This window comes from Salminus brasiliensis, chromosome 1 (genome assembly GCF_030463535.1).
Source record: "Salminus brasiliensis chromosome 1, fSalBra1.hap2, whole genome shotgun sequence".
Lineage (NCBI taxonomy): Eukaryota > Metazoa > Chordata > Actinopteri > Characiformes > Bryconidae > Salminus > Salminus brasiliensis.
In genome coordinates, this window is record NC_132878.1 from 39,130,678 (window position 1) to 39,152,677 (window position 22,000).

General features: G+C 41.4%; 1 protein-coding gene across 7 annotated transcripts in view; it reads left to right on the top strand.

Moving 5' to 3' along the window:
- The window catches only part of sash1a (SAM and SH3 domain containing 1a), a 292,885-nt gene that overhangs the window by 258,118 nt on the left and 12,767 nt on the right, over nt 1-22,000 (top strand). For 4 of the 7 annotated variants that reach the window (XM_072679097.1, XM_072679128.1, XM_072679120.1 and 1 more), the window contains exons 3-13: nt 2,393-2,443; nt 2,725-2,774; nt 8,781-8,818; nt 9,226-9,312; nt 9,681-9,793; nt 11,114-11,212; nt 17,048-17,180; nt 17,641-18,542; nt 20,147-20,221; nt 20,333-20,476; nt 21,840-21,972. In XM_072679097.1, coding sequence (XP_072535198.1) covers nt 2,393-2,443; nt 2,725-2,774; nt 8,781-8,818; nt 9,226-9,312; nt 9,681-9,793; nt 11,114-11,212; nt 17,048-17,180; nt 17,641-18,542; nt 20,147-20,221; nt 20,333-20,476; nt 21,840-21,972 — 1,825 coding nt within the window. The remainder of the gene's footprint in view (nt 1-2,392; nt 2,444-2,724; nt 2,775-8,780; nt 8,819-9,225; nt 9,313-9,680; nt 9,794-11,113; nt 11,213-17,047; nt 17,181-17,640; nt 18,543-20,146; nt 20,222-20,332; nt 20,477-21,839; nt 21,973-22,000) is intronic. The other 3 variants (XM_072679134.1, XM_072679105.1, XM_072679112.1) reach the window with 3 other exon arrangements.

The window sequence follows — 22,000 nt, forward strand, 5'->3', positions numbered from 1 at the left end:
TCTTACAGATATCACCAACAATAGCAAATGCATGTCAATTTATTTCTGTTATTTCTAGCTTGTTAAAAACAAACTGTCAGTCAAGACAACGTGCCACTACGATTGCTGGTTCGAATCCCGGGTCATGCCACTCGCCATCAGCAGCCTGTGTCCGAGAGAGCAGATTTGGGCTGGGTTGATGACACTTCCCCTCACATCACTTGAAGTGTGATGTTGGTCAGCACAGGCATCTGTTAGCTGCTGTACCGGAGCTGAGCTTTTCTCAGAATGCGCTGGCTAACTAGTGATGCTGTTGGAAAAGAGGCGGTGACTGGCTTCACTTGTGTTGGAGGAGAGATGGGCTTCATTCTCTTCATTCCTCTAGTGTCTTCTCACACGAACGGGGATTAGGTAATTGGCCTTCCAAATTGGGTAGAAAAATGGGGTAAAACTAGAAGAGCAGTATTATGAAATACTAATGTTCAATGAGTACATTTTAAAGAAAGATTAATAAATACATAAATAAATAAAATGTATTGTAATGTATTAAAAAAAAAGATCCTACCTGTCAAAGCAGAATGTAAATGGAATGTAAAAGCATAGCGTCACTGTCACACAAACAATATAGTGGTTGCTCTTTATATAATGAGAATATAGACAGTTTATAGTATTAAACTATAATTGCAAATTATCACAAAGTGAAAATAGTTACTCCTGTATGTTGCACATTACCAGTAACTTGAATTTTTTTGTTCAGTGTTTCACCTGCAACACGTCAATGCATCAAATCTATCAAAACACAACTGTGTTTAGTAGTTTCTTTGTCACCATGATGATAAAGTATTGCCATTTTGCTCAGCCTTAATTTGGAAGCTGATTGAGGTGGACATATGAGTTTCTTACTGCGCAATATGCCTTCCCCCCACAATTCCCATTTGCTGTGCCCACAGAGTATCTGCACTTGATGTGATTGACAGTCATTGAACTGTTGTGACTCAGATATGTTCATAACCCTGATATCGTTGGTGTTTGTGGTACATGGTGTACCACTAAAGCACTTGGACTATGTGTGTTTAGTCTTATGTGTGCAGTCATGCATCTGAAGTTCTATGACTGCGCATCAGTTGATCTCTCTTGTCCAGCTGCTTTCGGCTCTGGATTAAGATTGTGGAAGAGGCAATAGCATGTGATTTGCTGAAGTGTTTGCCATGTAGTCAGAAGGAGGACTGATGATGATATTTGTCTCAGTAGTAGAAGCACTGCTGGATTAAAAATGTATTTTCCTTAATTTATAGAAATGAAATTCATAAACCTTGTTATAGCTTCAAACTATGCCATTTGTCCTTCAGTTCGTACCATCAATACATGGAAACTAAAATCTGCTAAACCTGTGATTCTAACAAAAACCACAGTTAAGCACAATGATATACATTGATCAGTCTAAAAGGCACAGTAACAAAACCTGTTTCATTCTAATTGATAAATGTCTGTTTTCTAATCTTGGATAAAGGATACTAGCTATATTTTTATAGTTCTGCTTTTGGAAGGCTGATGAACTTAGTTTATCCTTTCCCTTCTGTAACACATCTAAATGGTCATGTTTGTTGCACTGTCCAGTGTAACAGCACTGCCTCTGTCTGCGTCATTTGTCGTAGATTGAGAGATCTCTGCTTTGGCAGCTGAAGTGTGATCCCAGAATAAGGCTGAAGTCATTATCCAAAGACGAGCTGATGTCCCTCTTAAGTCCTGCAGTATAGTTTATAGTGGGCACAGAATAAACAAGCGAGACTGTTGCAATGGCCGTAATGACAGAGAATGAGAATGCAGCACATCTGTGGAATTTATTGAAGCAGAGCACATGAGACTAAACAACAGTCTGCAGGGAATGTGCACACGTGCAGACCCTCAGCATGAACAGAGTTAAACTCTAGTCCAAACTTTACTTTATTGTTTGTTTGTTTTTTGTTCTTTAATTTTGTCAAATAACTTTATTGAGAACCAGTTCAGGTATGGTCCTTATTTAGGCAGTTCATTTATCATTCAGTGGGCTTTTTGTAATCTGCAAAATATCAAGGCGTATGGAGAAATCCTGCCGAACCTCTTTCAGTGTTCTCTTTTTTTTCTTCTCAACTTTAATTCTCTTGGCATCCCAGGATTTGAAGCCAGATGGACTTGTAGGCAGGTGCAGTTATGTTGTTGTACCAGTAAAGTTGCTTCATTGGTGCAACATGGTTTGACATCATCAAAACTTTCAAATCTGTCACACGACTCCACAGGTCTGTCAGGATTTGCTGCATCATTTTACCATCCGATGGTGTGGGTTGCACACGTGTGAGGGTGTGGTTTTGTTTATGTGTAGATGTATGTTAATGAATGTCTGGATGTCTAACCTCTTTTGGTGTGTGTGTTGCAGGAGAAAGCAGACTCGAGCTCCACTTCTCTCCAGCTTCGCTCAGAGATCCAGGTGTGTGCATCTGCTGTTGTTTCCCAGCACAGCCACCTCACTTTAGTACAGCTTCAGCAGGCTGTGCACACTCTGGTTTACTATACAAGAACCCAGACATTAATGTCAAGCTTTTCAGCTCTTTGAGTCTACTTGCACACACTAGATTGAGGATTGACAGATATAATGACACTGTTGTTGTGTAGACACACAAACACAGCCACTTGCCAAGATATGTTGATCAGTGCATAGACTGGTTCTGTTACTGTTTTTACTAACTGCAGTACTGTTTCTGTCCACAGGAGTCACTGGGCTTCAGCAGTGAAGTGTCCACTCCAGAAACAGAGAGAAAGTAGGTGTACCTACATTTCTGTACTGTTTATATTGGACACTATATGCACACATAATCTTGCACACACAATAATATGAAGCTATAAGCTTATCACAATATTTTAATGGCAATATTTTATATAAAATTCTATTAGATATTATTTTATAAAGTACTCTTTTAATCCCCCCTTCTTTATATCTCTGAAAGGAAACTTTACAGTCGTGGTCAGCTTACAAGTTTACTTACACTTATCATGGAAATAAATATATTTGACCAGATACGTCATTTAAAAACCAAGAATTTGGTGGACAAGCTTGAATTTCAACTTTGACTCCTTCTAGCAGCTTTTCACTGCTCACATAAAAAAGGTTTGTTTAACAGCACTCAGTGGATTTACCAACATACAGTGCAGGTATGAGACGATTGAACATAGATTTACACATGTCAGCATTGTCAAGATCATTCCAAGATCATTTGTTCAAACTATTGTACGCAATTACACATTTTTGGAAGGTGTGGCCGCTTTGCCTGAGAGGTCTGAGAGAAGGCACAAACGGTTACCCTCAGCTGAAACGAAATCGGTTTGGTCAGGAATAACCAAAGACAGGCACAGGCCGGTCATGAACACCATGCTACTGGAACACCAGTGACACTGTCTGCAGTCTTCAATGAGTTTACTCAGATTCAAATGGCCATGGACTTGAGAGGCTGCTATACAAGAACTAACCCTCTGCTCCAGAACTGACACCTTGAAGCTTTGCAGCTGACCACATGGACAAAGAAACAGCATTCCAACAGTACAATGACCCCAAACACATCAAAGATGGCTGTGAAATGGACCAGGAAATGAACAAATTTAATTGAACTGAGCTCACCAATTTTGCCAACCTGAATTCCGTCAGAAACTTAGTTAAGTTTACTTGTTAGTAACTACTACCAAAATCAAAAAAGCTAAACGGTTGACCAAGTATTAGACCCTTTGAACCCAGCAGTGAAGGCTGTTGTCATATTTTATTCAAATTCATTTCTATTTGTTCTTTATTTATTTCATGGTTGTGGTGTACAGGACCACTGCTGTTTTTAAGTGGCGTGAGGGGAATAAAAAAATAAAAGCAGAAAATAATTACATTTTTAAGATTTTTAATGAGACTAACAGTATGTGGTCTTATTTAGTTAAACTGAAGTCCACAAATCATCTACACTTCTGCACAGTTTATTTGCATAATTTAACATATTCAAGTATAAAAAAACCACAAACTTCATATCTAATGTGTTATGACACATTAGTTAAAAAAATCCATATTTGGTTTTAGACAATCAACAAAGCATGCAATTTAAACAAGGGTGCCCAAACTGTAGATCCCTGTGGTATCATAATTGCCCTTACTGTTCACACACAAGTGCGTGCACACATTCACATACAGAGAAGCAGAGGGGAGTAAAAAGTTGACTCCAGATTTCCTCTCTGTGCATGTGTATATGTGCACAAGAGCATGTGTAGAGTGAATGCCTGAACACTTGCATTTGACTTCTTCACATCTAACATTGTAGGTGCTTCCAGGCTTCCTTCCTTCCTCCTATTGTTCTTAGATGTTTCAGATTGAGCTTACTGATTAGAGCGACCGGGAAAGAGAGGGAGGCTACTGTATGACTCAAGCGGGATGCAGAGTGAGTGTGTTGAACACAAGGAAATTAGTCAAACCCTGGCTGCAAAAGGTCAGAATTACCTAATGAGTTATATTGAGAAGTATTACATAATAGATTAAAAACGACATCATATTTGCTGACAAGTCGGAAAGCATTGTAGCTTTACATCTGTAGCAGTGGTATGTATGCAAATGCATCAGTACAAGGAATTTGCTATATTATCATTTAAACTGCAAGCTTATTATTTGATTATTAGTAACTATTTGAAATTAGTATTCTGTTATTATGGGAATGAGGAGTCGATGTACAAGTCCGTGTACAAGCCCTTATAGTGTAAGATTTAACTGTTTTTAGAAGATAATCATAAAGGGAGAGTTTCAACCTATGCTTTTAGAATATCTGTGTAATAAATTCCGGTTTGATGTGAACCAAGCAGTGTTGATCGGAACCAGACGTCCCGAAAGTTATTACATGGGATGGTTATGCATACACTGCCTAATGCCTGAGACTGAATTTGGCTTCAAATTCAATAATGGCATGCAGTGTGCTGAAAAACAAAATAGTTAATGTATTCTAGACACCATTTCACATCTCTAATTTTAAATGATTTGTTGAATAGTTCTCTAAACAGCATAAAGCAGGAGTGGATTACTACTAACATAGGCAGACTATTTAAAAACATGTCAATGTAAAATATAAAATGTATGCTTAGGGAGGTTCTATAAGCCTTACCTTTGCAGTGTGCCAGTGGTGGTGATGATGTGATGTTCCCCTGTGACTGGGAGGCTCACGTGTAGGCCACATGCCAGGGGAGACATTGCATGCCACTGTCATCAAGAAAGGTTTATAGAGAAAACAAGCCTAATGTGAAACATATGGCTCTAACATATCTGTGATCTTTTACATGCCTCTCTGGCCTGCAGGGACATCATATATTCTCTCTCCTTCTCTCGCTCTGTACATTTCTCACACTCGCTCTCTCTATATCTTTTTTATTCTGCCTGTGTCTCTCTCTCTATCTCTTGCTCTGTACATTAAGGGTTTAACTGTAAATGCATTCACACCATATTATATCATGTAATGGACGTCAAGGTTCAGTGTATGCCGCCGTACAAAAAATGTGCAGTAGCTAGTGTGCAAAAATTGATATGGACGTAATATGGGTCCATATTTCATAAATATAAGGTAAAAGGTTGTAAGCCTTTAGCAAACCGAGGTTACTGTTACGCCGTCAAGACTTGCAGTGTTCAGCCTGTCTAAGAATCATTCATTATATTTGCTGTGTTGAAAACCTTGTCAAAGAATCCTACAAAGTGCAACTCCCTAAGTGCTCTGTGTTATTAGCTACTAATAATAACTACCAGTACTATGTGTGTTTGGCCTCACTCAGAAGAAGCGGTCAGACTCTTCTGCACTGGACAAAGTAGCCATACTGACGTTTCCCAGACTTCCTGTCCAAGTGACTGCATGGAAGTGGCTTCTACTCCCACAGTGCCGCGTATGTTGGGTGTTTACAGAGGTGGTGATAGAGTGAGAGAGTTTCCTGTGTGTTTAATTTCTCATGTCTGTTCTTTGATGTTGAAAGGTCTTTCCTTCTTGCAGAAATCAGGATATAGGCCTATTTAGGTATTTGTTTAGTTAATAGCAACGGCCTTTGGTGAGCTCCCACTGTGTATGTACTTTAGGATTACAGTGGTACCATATCTGAAGAAAAGACTATGAAGGGTGATCCCACAGTCCCAAGTCCTGCCACCTCCATTACACACGACCTCTACAAGAGGGCATTCTCTCACCGCGTCCTTTGGACACCACCCGCATACACACACAAAGGTGTGTGTCTGTGTATGTGCGAGTGTTTTCTTGCTAGGCAGGCCCGGTGGTTGACAGTAAATCCCTCTTTCACAGGACACCAGGTGCATTCTGGGATTTGTCCCATCAGCATTTTGTGACCACGGGAAACCGGAAATCAGCCCACTTCCTCCAAATCAAGGCCATTTACTGTATATTATAGCCCATCAGGTTAGGATTGCATGGACTAGAGAAATTTGTTCTTTTATACACTCCTACAGCAGTAAATAGAGTTAAGCTCTAAATAAAGTTCCAAAAAGTTTAGAAGCAAGAAAAACTACCTCTCTCTATCCAAGAGGAATTCTGAATTCAATTACAGTCACTAAGAATGCTAAAATGAAGTTATCAGCCAGTGCTTTTAGTGCGTCACTTCTGTCTTTCTCTCTCTCACACACACACACACACACACATACACTGCATGCAGTGTGAGCAGAAATGTGTGAATCAGTAGATGGCTATGTAAGCAGTTAAGCTGCTGAATGGGGGCTAATTTATGGAGCTGCTTTTCAGTTAGGGGCCCTATTGCATGGATACATAGTACCACAAGCGCCTTGCTGATTGTGTATATGTGTGTGCAGGCATTGTGCGAATGTAGGACAGAAAAAGAAAGCGAGCATGACTGAGAAGAGCGGGGCCTCCATCAATTATCATATCATTACGTTACCATGACCGCACTGCTTTCATAAAAAGCATTAAAGCAGGGGAGCCCTAAAGGGACAGAGTCCAGCTCAGATAGGTGATTTCCCAGCTTTCGTATGTCTATTAAATCCAGTAATTAACTGATGGGTTTCAATCTAGTGCATTAGAGTCAGGAAATCTCTTAATGCCTCTAGGAACCAGTGATTGCAGTGATTAATTATATAAGGATATAAGGATAAAAAGTTCAGTTTAGGACTAATTTATACTGCTGTGCAAATGCATGCATAGGGCTTAGAGCAATGTATGAAGTATATAGTTTGTAGCCATTGGACCCATTCATCAAAGACTTCTGATGTCAAAAAAATCCTTTATTGTGCCACGTGATCGGGATGCCATGTGATTAGTTCTGTGTTATTCTGAGTGCACTTTTCTCCTGTATGTAACTGAATCATCTGATTCAAGTTTGTTAACGAGTCTAATTATTCTGCATGTGAGCCAACACTGCTGCCGACTGAACTGACATCATGAGACTGCCATGTAACAGTGATGCAGTTTCGAAGTAGAATAGGAGAGTAGTGTATTCAACTCGTGAATGACCTTGTACTTCTGAGAATCTTGTGGCATTTGAAGCGTTTTGTTTATCATGGGATGCTACAGTAGCGATTGATTTATAATCATCAAATTCAAGAACATACCGCAGACTATATATTCACGCCCAGCTTCATAGGTCTATTGGGGTTGGGATGAGACAAGACACAAAATACATAACGGAAAAGAAAAGCACACAGCTCATCATTATGAGCATTTACAAAATTGTTCTAGCAGAGGATGCTGGAACGAATCCCAGTGGAATTCTTACATGTATGTGAGACATATGGCTAAGACGTCACATTAAAATTCTCTGTCACTGAGCAGAGAATCAAAGCATAGCCAAGTGGGTTCATGTGTGCACCCTCATGTGCATACTCACTGTACAGTGCACTCTCCTAATGATCTTGTTGCTTTACAGATTACAGAAAATCCACCCACCTGCCAACCAACACATACATACACAAGTACACATACACAAGTCTTTTTTTTCTCAAATTCTTCAGGTATACATGACCTAAACAATAATTTCATATTGTATGTAAGTGCAACAATTCTCAAGAAAAGTCTTTTCATCCTGCTAAGCCTTTTAGTGGAGAATGTCCAGCTTTCAGTAACAGACATGGACTTAATTATGAGCAGCTCTGCTTTTCAGAAATGGCAGAAAAATGTGGCCCATTCTTCATGCAGACACAAAAGGAAGCTATTGCTGCAGATTATGCACATATTTTTGGGTCTTGGTTCTCAGCTGGGAGTCTGGACGGTTTTGCATTTGGATTGATGTAGAAGAGAGATGGAAAAAAGAGAACACAGAGATTGGCATGTTGTTTGGAAATGAAGACAGTGTTTGATGTTTAATTGGTCTAACGGGGCTGTCGAGCCAGTGGATATGAATTTTTGCTGTTGTCCACAAACGTTATGGCAAGATGAGCGTGTGAGTGTGTTTGAGGTCTCTGCCTTGTTATTCTGGAATGCTCCGCGGGCACTGTGCCCCTGACTTGGAAAGGCTGAATGTAAACAGGCCCTGTGTGTCTTGCTGTCTCTGTGTCGCCTCATCTGATCTTAAGAATGACTAGCTGGTGCCCTGCGAACCTCGGGAGCCTGCGCTCAGGAGTCAGGCTGTGCCAGGCCTGCACTGCCCCCTGGTGGTGCTTGAGAGAAGAAGGCATTTGTAGTCTTAACTGAATCTATGCCTGGATAATAATGGTGGAGTTAATCTCCACATTTTTCTTTTTTTTTGTGGCCCCTCTGGCCTTCCTTTATGGTATGAACAGTGCTCCAACAGTGTTTCTTTTCTCTTCACAGGATCCCTCTTCACAAGTCCAACTCTGAAGATGGTTCAGGTGAGTTTTGCTGGTATTTACTGCTTAATCTTAATGCTTTCCCCCTCAGATGTACTTCATTGATCATGCCATTAAATCTGAGATGTCATTTAATTCTTCAAGCAGTAAGAGACATTGTGGGTCCACACATCAGCTCTGCATAACTATGTAACTATGTTAGATATTACTGCCATAGTAGTTATTAAATAGTTTATAGTCATAATTAGGGGTGTAATTGTACACTTGGCCCGCAGGTGTTAGCTGGTGTGGTGGAGGTGTGGAAGATATGCAAAACATTCTGTTATGATTTTAGGATCTATGATAATATGATAACACAAGGATTACTCCTGTCAGTAATCGTTAAGGCTTCCTTTGCTTAGCACTTAAGGTTAGTGTGTGTGCTGACCTGGTTTATTTTCCTCTCACAGGGAAATGGGACAACAAGAAGAAAAACAAATCCTTCTGGCAGAACTTTAGAAAGTCACAGAAAGGGCTAACACGGCAAACCTCTAAAGGTAAAGACTCCACCATGTACAGTCCACATGGTGGACCACACTGCTGTTCTCTCTCCTCTTTTCTCCTCCATTCATGCTGCAGCTGATGCTAGTTCTGACTGGTGCTTTATTTGGATTGCATTTCTGCCCTTTGTCATAATGATCTCACTAAGGCTTGCAGTGTGTGAATAGTCCCTCAGAAAAAATCATTATTAATCAGCTGTGTGCTGTGGGCTTCTTGATTCATTAATGCAGGCTGGTCTTTAAACAGTTCAGATTAATGGATCAGCAGTGCCAGTGTTTTAATAGACTAGACATCATAAAATCTGTGACCGTGTGCAGATCTCATAGTATTAATGTTTGCCATCTCACTCTCAATTCTCCTGTAGGAGAGGACATTGGTTATGTGGCCAGTGAAATCACCATGAGTGACGAAGAGCGAATCCAGCTGATGATGATGGTCAAAGAGAAGATGATCACTGTGGAGGAGGCGTTGGCTCGGGTAAAGGCCAAACCCCACCATTAACCACAGTTTGCCCTGGATCTGACCGCTGCTGTGTCATCAGCCGGCTCTATTCCTGTTCACTAACCCTACTTACCCAGACTAACAGTTACTGCATTACACACACACACACACACACACACCACTTAACAGAGCGGCAGGAGGCTCATGTGGAAATCATGTTTGTGGTCAACTTTTTCTGTCCTGTGGTGAAAGGTGTCTGCAGTTCATCATACTCTGACGCTGAGGTAGCATTGGGTAGATTTTGTCTCTCCCTTCTAACTGTATGTCTGGGTGAAAGGGTGAGAATCTGTAGGTTCATGATTTTGCTCTTCTGTGCAGTGTTTCTCTTTTCTCTCTTTCTCTAATTGATTGCACTCTGAATGAGTCTGACCCACTGATACACACCTAATGGAAGACTCTAGGTGTTAGCTCTCCTCTCTCCACAAGGTCAACATTGATTCTCCTTCTCCTCAGAAAACTTCTCCTCTCTTATTTTCTTTCTCAATTGTAAGCGAATCTCTACTCCTATCCTGTAGTCTTGATTGGCCGAATGGGTTCTGAAAACCGAATCAATGCGAAGCCTCTGTGGACAGTGTTCATATATGCTTGAGTAGACTAGTGTATTTGTGTGGGATGAAGGAGTGTGTGTGTCTGTGTGTGTCTGTGTGTGTCTGTGTGTGTCTGTGTGTGTCTGTGTTTGTTTGTTTTTAGTCCAATAAGTGTCTACTATGTTCTCCTCTGAGAAATGTTTATCTATGTTCATGTTTGTGATCTTTGTGTTGCCATGTTGTGTGTTTGGGAATGTGTGTTTGTGCTCTTATTAGATTATGGTAATAATTAAGTACACTCCAGGTTACAGGTGTATTTATGCGACTAATTAAGTGTTGAGTTTTTAAAAGCAGGCCACAATAAAATGAGTACAAAATACTGCAAAAGAACATATATATTCTTTATATATATATATAAGATATATATTCCACATACAAATAACTTTGTTTAAATATAAATAATTAATAAAATATGTCAGTATGTCAAAAATAAATAATTACAATGTTGGACGTTATTAAAGGTTTTTATGCATTTATTTATTCATTCATTTATTTATTTTTTATTTATATATTTATTAATTATTATTATTTATATAATTATTATTATTTATATTCAGGTATTACATTACAAAATTAGTTTTAATTTGTAATACAAATCTATTAAATTATTTAGGGTTAGCAGGTGTGTTAGCAGCGGTGCGTGTGTATGTGTGTGTGCATGTGTTTGCCCGTGGGTGGGCAGTTCTCTCTGACCTGTTCTTCTCCATAGCTTAAGGAGTATGAGAGGAGCAGGCAGTTGAGCACCAGTTCAGACACTGCAGAGTGGACTGATGGATCCAGTCCCACTGTTAACCTGTCCTCCTGCAACGTAAGTACTGCTGTCAAGGAGTGTGTGTGTGTGTGTAGGTGTGTGCGTGTTTGAGAGTTTGTATCATGAGATTTGTCTGTGTGATGTGTCTTTTACATAGTATGTATATCTAACTTCATTCAGCCATACGGAGTGTCACCTTACACTCAACCACTGTTACATCACTGTTACATTTGCACATACCCTAGTGTTGATTACATTAGTACATCTGCTAATCCAGCCGACAAAGTTAAAGGGATCATTTGCATTTTCAGAATTATACATTACTTTTGTATGTGCAAGAAATTTGTCTCTACATACAATGCATAGTAACAGACCATTAGCATTTCACACTTGAGCTAACATAGACTTCTGTAGTTCAATTCTACCAAACATATACACTTCCCTACGCCACACACGTAAAAGTGAAAGACAATCAAATATATATAATGAAATGTATTTATTATCAAATTGATTTGATATTAGTGTTCAGATTCCAGGAGCACAGTGGTGAATAACAGTCTATACATTGTGCAGTCCTGGTTCATACTCTGCAGAATGCTACATTCTGGTTTTCTTTGTTGGATAATACGTGTTGGATTAGGGACAGAGACTAAATTCTGCTGGGTATTAGCTCTCCAGAACTAGGATTGGGCACCCTCTACTGTAAACTGTAGGTCTAGCAAATCCTACAAGTTGCAGCAACCAAATGTATACTTAAGTATGTACTCAACACTATGATCTAGTTCCAGCCATATCATTAAGAGACTGACTAACCAATACCAGCTTGCTTATTATTAGATGACCGTGACTGTGAAATATCATGATTATGTTAGGAGTCCTAGCTACTGGGTGAGAATTGGAAATCATTTAAATACAGGGTTACAAAAGGGGGGGGGGGGGGTGTTATAAATGTCAGACAGCTAATTTTTAGTACATTAACAGCTGTGACTTCATTCGTGCAACATATGCAATTAATACATAGTGACAAACATTCTTAAGGTTGAATTTAATTACAACACTTAAAGTTATTGTAGTTGAGTACTAATTCAGAGACACCTCAGAATACTGGAGGCACTAACTACTCTAATGGCTCTGACTGCAGACATATGTGAAATGGACAGTACACTATTACAGACTACAAAGGGGGTGTTGAGGGGTTTGTTTCCTCACTTCCAGTTGGGCTAAGTGAAAATGTTCAGTGCCGTACACCCACATGATCAGAAGAGCTGCCCACTATCCGTTTCTGTGCCTGATGTGGTCAGATGCTTTAAAGCAGTTAACCTACACAAGGCACCTGGTCTTGATGCTGCCCTTAGAGCATGTGCTGATCAGATGGATGACATCTGTAACCTCTCCTTGTGACCGTCTATGATGCCCTAATGCTCTGAACTCTTACACTCTGAATTTTTCATCATACTCTGACACTGAGGGTAGACATTGGGTAGATTTTGCCTCTCCCTTCTAACTGTATGTCTGGGTGAAAGGGTGAGAATCTGTAGGTTCATGATTTTGCTCTTCTGTGCAGTGTTTCTCTTTTCTCTCTTTCTCTAATTGATTGCACTCTGAATGAGTCTGACCCACTGATACACACCTAATGGAAGACTCTAGACTCTAGCTCTCCTCTCTCCTCTCTCCACAAGGTCAACATTGATTCTCCTTCTCCTAGACTAGTGTATTGTGGACCTCAAGAAGCAGTATAGGGGTGGCCACTCTCCCTTATACATCAATAGAGCTGTAGTGGAAACAGTCAGCATTGTTTCTTGGCGTACACCTCAAGGATGAGCTCTCCTGGTCCCTCCACACCAACTTGGCTCTGAGAGCCTCCTGACGTTCTCACCAGCTTCCAGAAATGCACCATAAAAAGCATCATCACAGGCTGCAGCTCTGTCTGATATGGCAGCTGCAACATCTCCGACCGCAAGGCACTTCAAAAAGTAGTGAGGACAGCAGAATCCATCATATGCAGCAAACTCCCAGCCTTACAGGACATTTATCAGTCACAGTGCCTAAAGAAAACCCCCCAAAATCATGTCAGACAGTATTTATCCAGCACACGGATTGTTTACCAAACTGCCATCTGGCAGGCAGTATTGCAATAACCAGTCCAGAATAAACAGGCTAAAGAACAGTTTCTACCCACAGGCTATTAATCTTCTGAACAAGTCGTGAAGCTGTGAATTCATTCCCCAGTGTTATTGTTGTATTATATTACTGCTATGTACATTGGTCCCCAAGCCACTGTAATGTTACAGTAAGAACTTTCTTTAACACATACAGCAAATATAAGTGCCAGTGCTGCTATGCATAATGTAATTGCACAATTGCCAGATAGTTGTTGTCCTCTGTCTTGCACTGCCATAGTAACACAAAGCTGCTGTCTTTTTTCCAAAATATTTTGTACATAGTACAGATCTGCAGATACGTAGTATGGCAATCACTGTTGTTTATTTGATGAATAGGTCATGGAGGAAGCTAATTACTTACATGTACAAAAGCTAAATACACCCTTTTCTTTGAATATGGGTTCAACAGATGTACTCAGTGGCCTTAGTCAATGATGTCAGTGCATGCTGGCACTACATACTGGCATGAAGTCTGTCCCCTGACAAGAAGTTATGTGAGGTCTTTTATTGCGGAGGTCATGTGTTGAGGACGCAGCTCTTTCTGCACAACAATTTTGACACGTTACACTCCTCTTGGCTTCAGTAACCATTACAAGGGGCTGCCTTTGACTTGGCTTGGTGTGAGTGTGTGCGTCTGTGTTCGCTTTGTGTTTTACTTTGGCTTGAAAGTGTAGTCTTTTAGCTTGCTAGTTACCACAACAATAGTGTGTGTGTGTGTGTGTGTGTGTGTGTGTGTGTGTGTGTGTGTGTGTGTGTGTGTGTGTGTGTGTGTGTGTGTGTGTGTGAGAGAATGATGCAGGTTTTCAGTGAGAGGCAGTGAGGTTGATTGTTGCAATCCCAGAGTCTCTGACCTTGTCCACTGATGCATGCTAAGGCCATATGAGGGACAGTCTGGCCTGGTGTCTTGGAGCCAGCCAAATTAAACTTCCCACAAACTTGTTTGTAATTTCCAGCAGCTGATTGTCACTATGTCCGCCCTTATGCTACAAAGGCATTTCTAATGGCCTTTGATAACAAGAATTCAGATCACTGAACTTTGATTGTAGAAGGACACTTACAATCTGTCTCCTGCCTTTTGATCAGTGCTGCTAAGCTAGTATTACAATCACCAGCTTTGATGATGATGTTCATTGTAGGGCTGAATGAAATAGGTGGGAAAGTTACACTCCTTAGTTTTTATGTCTTCCTGTTCTGGATAATAGTTTGACCCTTACAAAAAGAGAGACTGCCCAAAATGTATTGCCCATCCGGTCAACGAAGAGGAAATAAGGGTCATTGATGTACAATTGGCCCGGTCACTCTTTCTAACACACACTCATACAGTCAGGTTGTGGACCTTATGTTTGAGTTCCAGAGCAGGGCAGTGTTTGGCTCCATGACCTCGAGGCTGGCTCTCTGCTGTTTCAAAATGGGAATGGGTAGGCCTCTGTATGCTAACGGTTAAACTGATGGGCAGCGCTCTGTAAGAAGAGCTTTCTTAGGGGAGATCTTGCTGATCTCGGCTCAGCTCGACTGCAGCCTGCACATAGAGGCAGTACTATGTTTCCACAGGGCGACACCGTCATTAGATCAGCCCTTGCCATAATAACAAAGCCGCCCCTCATGGTCCGCCGTTCACTGACGTACGGTCAGTCTTAGCGACGGCTGACACAGACACCTCACTGTATTTGTACAGCACTGGTCTGATCTCAGAGCAGCCTTTCTTCTCCCTGCCTGACCCACATTCCTGCACTCGTCCAAAGACCATTAAGGATGTGCACGGGTCATCTGGGACACCCCTCAAAGTTCCGGACGCATGATCCCTTCTTTGCCAAAGCCCCCCTTGTATGTGCTAGCACACATTTTAGAAACGTTGAAATTGGGCTCCGAGCTTGCAGACTGCTGTCTGCAGAGCAGGTCTGTGGGTTCATTTGAACCCTGTGAGTGGTGTGTGTGTGTGTGTGTGTGTGTGTGTGTGTGTGTGTGTATGTATGTATCTGCTTGGATCACAGATTTTGGATATGATGAAACTTCTACTGGTAAGATGGATCAAATTAATCAGCCTCTCTTTCTCTTGAGACTTTCTGTCTCCTACTTTCTGTCTTTCTTTCTTCTTCCCATCCTTCACGTCTTTCTCGGGGTGAAATGTGGCTTGGAGACTTGGAGTGCTGACTGCCGGAGTTTGAAGTGTATAAATGGGCAAATCTGCATGTTGCATAGTTGTGGAAACATTTGCATGTAGACTCGAGGGCAGACTGTAGTTAGTGGTTTAGAGCTGCTCCAATGGCCTTATTATATCACTGTCAAATAGAGGTTTATGCTTTGTGTGTGTGTGTGTGTGTGTGTGTATATATATATAATATTTGTGTGTGTGGCATCATGCACAATGTGTGCGTGTTCACTGTGGGTGTGATTGTAATTTGAACTTTTCAGCACAGATTATTCTCTATTCACTTCAATATTTCACTCTAAGGGACCAGAACAAACCTTCCGTTCATATCTGCACTCTTCTTTCTCTCTCTCGCTCTCTCTCGCTCTCTCTCTCTCTCTCTTCCTCTCTCTGCTTTGTGTGGATTTCTCAGGCCTTTTTCTAGATAAGAACCTTTAATTTGCAGTACTAATAAATGTCTGTGTAACATCCTCTCTTCTGTTAGTCCTCTGTTGCTCCTTATCCATGAGTAAGTAAGCTTCATTCAGCTCTATTACTCACGGTTTTAAAAACACTCTGTGAACAGAACATGACTGTTATGATTGAATGTTTTCTGTGGTGCTGGAAACTAGCTGTGTAAGTCATCAGCAAGATGTGTGTGTATGTGGTTTGTGGCACTAGGAGCATATTGATCTCATGTTATTGTGGTAAGTAGCTGAGAGACTGTCAAAAAGGGAACGACAGTGCTTGGCCATTGGCCTACAGTAGAGCTGGGCAATGTGATGATATTTTATTGTATCGTGATAAATGTTATAAGCTTTTTTAAAAGCATGTAGAGGATGTCAGTGCTTAATAAAGACTGATCAGCTGCAGGTTTCATTGCAAACAGTGTCATTATACTTGTATATAACATCTGTACTCAGAATGGGAGAGTATCTGAATAGTAATGCTTAAGAATCTGCTGCTGCTGATGTTTTTAGTCTGTGATTACATGCATTGTGATAAATATTGTGTATCGTGAAATTGGTTTTAAATATAGAGATACAGTTTTTTTTTTTTTCGCCCAGCCCTACCCTACAGTCAAATTGTGACAAAAATGGATTCTTGGATTTCATCTTATGTATAATGCCATTGTAAGTTAGACTGCTTTCCTATTATTAAAAAAAATTCTGGATCATCTGAATACCAGCATTGTAGCACCTGAAATACTGAGACAATCTCAGCTATTCTACTCTAGAGGCAGCTGAGCTTATGTCCTGGATCTGGCTAACCACATCAGAGGACTTATTTAGGTTTTGTGAAGCCACAGCTCAGCTTCTTGTATTCCTAAGTATATTCTGCATTTTTCATGGATGACTCTCTAACACACAATCTTTTCATAAGCTTACTTAACTAACGGTAACAGCCCATCCTAAACAAACATCCCATAAAGCCGCCCGTACCATTACAGCGTTCTCATCCTTGTGTGTATTTTGTGCAACAATAGACTGTTTAGCCAGGACATGTTTCCATTTAAGTTTGAGTCACACAAAAATGTAGCTTTTTTTAGTAAGTACGCAATCTACAACAGCTGTTAATAAACCCATGCTTTCTCTCCTGTAGTCTCGTGAGCAGTCCGATGATGAGCAGGAAGACTCTGTGAAGTTTAAGAGGCTTCACAAGCTGGTCAACTCCACCCGCCGTGTACGCAAGAAGCTTATCAAAGTAGATGACGGCAAAAGGCACGGTTCAGAAGGTATGAGCGGTGTTTTGAGTTGTCTGAAGCAAACTTATTTCGTTATTTTTAAGCCAGACCAACAAGCAAGCGAGTTTCTCAGATTTTAAATGGGAACTGATGTCAAAATGTAAACAGTCATTCAAAGTGGTTTGGTGTAAAATGCTCCATTCTAGAGAAACCAAGTCAGAATTGGTCACAGAGGTGATGGTGATAGAAGACACATGTCTGAAGAGTTTCATGCTTTTAAAGGATGCCTCACAAGTGTACTACACAAAATGGTTATGGATACATTGTCTGGTGTTTAAGACATTGCATTATTATGAGACCAAGAAATGTACCATTCTAAAAATCGGTGTGTTCATTCTGGCAAACACTACAATGTAGTGTAATATTATTATTATTATTATTAAATAATAATTATACATTTTATAATTAGGCCGATTCACCTGAGATGTTCTTATGCTCTTATTTCCTCAAGACTCTCTGAGCCTCGAAGCCTCCCCTTCATGTGAGGACACTAGTGCACTTTACGCTGGAGTCAATAAGAAGCCAGCCCGCTGCACAGACTCCTCGTTGTCCTCCCTGGCTCAGGAGCAGCTCTCTCTAGACGGCGACACGGACAGTCTAACCACCTCACCATCCACCAACAGCCTGGAGGCCTGGAGCTCAGCGCACAAGCTGGTAAAGACGTCCAGCAGCGGCCACCCACATGGCTTGATCCGGCCTTCTCCCCGCAAGAGCAGTGCAGGCTCCTCCTTCTCTGAGCTGGAGGGTCTGGGGGATGATGAGTCCAAGGTATCACGCTCAGCCACAGACGGAGAGATGCGGAAGGCGCTGTCCTCTCTGTCCCACGGGGTAAGTACCGACAGCGTTTACACCTACTATGGCCTGACTCGTCCCCGTCCACAGCAACAGCACCACCTGCTGGTCTCTCTGGATGAATTTGGCAGCACCAAGTGTCCACCTATTTCCACCTGGCAGCGCAGCAAGCCTGACCCAAACTACGCCTATTCGACCAAGCACCTTTTGTACCAGCGTTCCCGCAGCGCTCAGAAGCCCGCCAGCCCTCCCCCAGCCTTGGCCTCATCCCCTACTGTAAGGGAGAAAGGAAAAGGTTTTGGGGGCCCCTCAAGCAGTGGCTGGCTCTTCCCCCCCAGACGTCTGCGAGGAAGGACAGCTGTCAGTGAGCTTAACATCACTTATGTGGTGGAACGCAGCCTCTATGGTCACCTGAACTGGACCGGCCTGGTGCGGCCTGTCACGCTCGGCAAGGCAGAAAGGCGCTGCCTCCTAGACGATGAGAGGGACGCTGACAGGAAGTGGGCATCCAGTGTGGACCGCTGCACTAAGCGCGTCCTCTTGCGCATCCAACAGAAGTCCGTGAGTGACCGAGGTGGAGCAGGCGGGTCACAGTGCCCCCTTCTGGATTGGAGGGGTAGATTACTGCTGGGCTACTGAACAGAACTGCAGGCAGGGTTAGGAGAGAAATCAGTTTTTTCAAGGTTTAAAGTATAAAAAAAGAAACACGGCCTTGTATCTGGAAATGAAACCTGATTAATTCCACATTGGCAACTTGAGATAACAGCTAAAGGCTGGTATAATTACCTAAAACTCTCTCATAGAATCTGATCTCTTCAGATTTGCTTTCTGATTTGATTAAACCTCTAGCACAGATCGCCTGAGACCTCCTCAGATCTCTGTTTGATGTGATGTGAAGTTCTAATGAAATCTCCTCGCCTTTAGAGAGGCTTATCAGCTGCCAAGGCAGTTTCAGCAGTTTCAGAAAACACCATGCAGTCTGATCCCAGACTGATCAAGTGGAAGAGAGTCAGACGGAGAAGAAGGAAGAATTAAAGCGTGTGAAGGAAAAGTGAGAAACCTCAGCAGAGCCAAGCTCTTGCCCTCTTATCCCGTCTGTCTTTTACTCTATCTGTTTTTTTCTTTCACTTGCTCAATGGCCTGTGTCCAACTTGTGGTGGGATTGCTCTCTGATAAAGGGTGAAAACCAGAACACTTTCTCACCATACAGTAGATATATCAGAGGACCTCCCACTTAGATTTCAGACTGTACCTCCTAAAGAACTCTGCTTTTGAAGTGTAGATGCATATTATTATTATTATTATTAACATAGTATCTGTTTGGAGGGATAATTTGATATCTTTTATTTAATGGCAGTTCAAGTAGCCTTGCAGTGTCTGGATCCTCCGGGCATGGTATCATTCATAGTGAGCGTGAATATGAAATCCATCCATAGACTTTTCCCATGCTGCTCGTCAAGCACGTTTTTCTTCGCAACTCGCTTTTTTATCGATGGTGGATTTTGTTTTGTTTGATGTTTATGTACATGTTTATAATTTTTCATTGTTTCTGAAGATGTGATTTTGTGTGTGCATGACGCGACACCTCATCAAATGATCAATGGTTGATATACATCACTTGTTCTGGGTGTGCCACTTTTTTCCCTTCTTCTTCTTATACAAAATGTGCTGTATCTGAGACAGCTCAGGAACAGAGGATGGCTGTACTCGCCATTTGAAATACTGCCATGAAAAACAGTAGAGAATAAGTCGTGCTCAGAATGCTTTTAATTTTTCTTTTCTTTTCTTTGAATATCTGGTAATGCAGTCTACTCATTGTGTATTCATCTCCCGTTTCCCAAAAGCAACACCACTGTGAGAGAAGTGATAGTCAATTTGAGCACTCTCCTGATTTATGTACTATTTAAAATCTGTATGATTGTCAGTATTTTCACATTTTGGGGAACCGGACTGATGATTAGTTTATCATGCTTTTTAAGTTAAAGAATTCATGAAGAATTCACTCATTATTCTGTATGTCCCATTGTAAATAGGAGCATGTATCATCATAGCTTGGTTTGGTTGTTTAGTTTGAGTTGACTCTTGAGGTGAATCAGAATCATTGCACTCCTCTAGGATTTGATTTGAGCAGTTTGATTCTGATTCAGTGTGTTTGATCCCTGCAGAGGACGTGTAGTTTCGGGGGCTTTGACCTGTCCAACAGATCGCTGCATGTGGTCAACACAGCCTCTGAGCCAAATGTGAGAAAACACACAAACTTCTAATATTTTGTTGTGTTGCTCATGTTGCTATTGAGTGAAATGTTTAAATGGTTGGCCATATCATCATCCTGCTCTCCCCTTCTGTTTCAGAATAAGGAGCAGGAGGCTTTGTACAGAGATGTGGTGAAGTCTCCTACCACCTCTCGTATCTCTTTGGGAAAGAAGGTCAAGTCTGTCAAAGAGACCATGAGGAAACGTATCTCCAAGAAATACAGTGGCTCCCTTTCTGAACAGGTACATACACATGCTGTCTCAGCCCGTTAACCGTAGTTTATAGTTGACCCTTATGTAGGCATGGAAAGGCTGAAATGCTTATTGAGAATGGAGAAATGCAAGAAACTGGAATGAAGTCTTAAATCCTGCCAGAAGTGTTTGCTGCAGTGGTGTTCCCAGGGGGTTTGTTGGGTGACGACAAAGTGGGACAGTGACTTCAGCCCACATTACTTGGACCACTGCTCACTCCACCCAGTGCTTCTGAACTGGTAGAGCTGTACAACTGATCTAGGTGCTGACAAAACTTATTTTCCAAAAGTAGTGTAGGGGTTCAAATGCTTCTATTGTATTGTATATTCCAGGAAAAGTTAGTCAGACTCTTTTCCCATAGCATTGTATACTTCGCTCTCTCTCTCTGTCTCTTTCTCATAATGTAATCTCATAATTAGAGTAGTATAAAGAATACCATAGGGCATTTAGTAGTGGTTCAAGCCCATACCCAAAGGGGTCTTTAGCACACAGGCCTTATTTTCTTTTTTCCTGGAATGGACTTACTAGTCACATCCACCCCCTTATACAGCCTTAAAGCTGGAGCCAAGTTTGGATTCTGTCAGCCTCAAAACCTCCACCCTCTGCCTGGTTCTGTTAGATACAGAGTAAAAGTCTCACACAGTCCAGTCTCTTTATATTTCTGTTTTTTTCTTTCACTTACTGTGTGTATGTGCAACGGTTAAGGAGAGTTATGCAATGTCATCTGTATACAAGGCTTAAATCTCGCCTTGCCTTGATTTCACACACTACCTCACTGTATCTTGCTACTCTCTTCAGTGTGTGGTGTGGCTGTGGTTTGTGTGAGCACATGCACTGGACTGAGCTCATTTGTGGAAACCGTTCAAACCTCCGTATAAAATATGCAGTTGTTCTCTCTAATAGCTCACACACTCAGCGTTAGACTGCCATCTACTGACAAAGACTTCAAAAGACAGGCAAAAAAGCTTTTTTTATTTCTAGTTTGCACTCCTACAACCCTTTAATTTAGGACGTAAAGTGAATGTTGCGTTTGCAGAAGCAGATGACAGTGGACTGTGTTGAGAGCTTGCTCAGCCACCATTTTTGGATGTGGAAGTGAAACTCTTTGAAGCATTCTGGTGTCTTGATCTCACTTAATCTCTTTTTTTCTTACCACAGTCAAAATGAACATTAACCAAGAATGTGTAATCTTCTACATTTTTGAAACATTTAAAATGTATCTGTTGCCCAGAAAGTGAATACGATGTGTAGGCAAAAAAAAGCAAAAACAAAAAAGCCAAGCAGCAGTTACTTCTTGATTATGTACTATTATTAAATTACTTAATCTGGTTTGTGTGTGTGGGTGTATGTGCAGTCAAGTCCAGATGGAACCCCTAGCTCTCCTCAGTCTCCTCAGCCAGACACAGACTCTCTGGAGAAGCCCAAACTGAAGGCAGGAGGCTCTGTCGAGAGCCTGCGCAGCTCCCTCAGTGGACAGAGCTCTATGAGTAAGTGTGTGTGTGTGTGTGTGTGTTA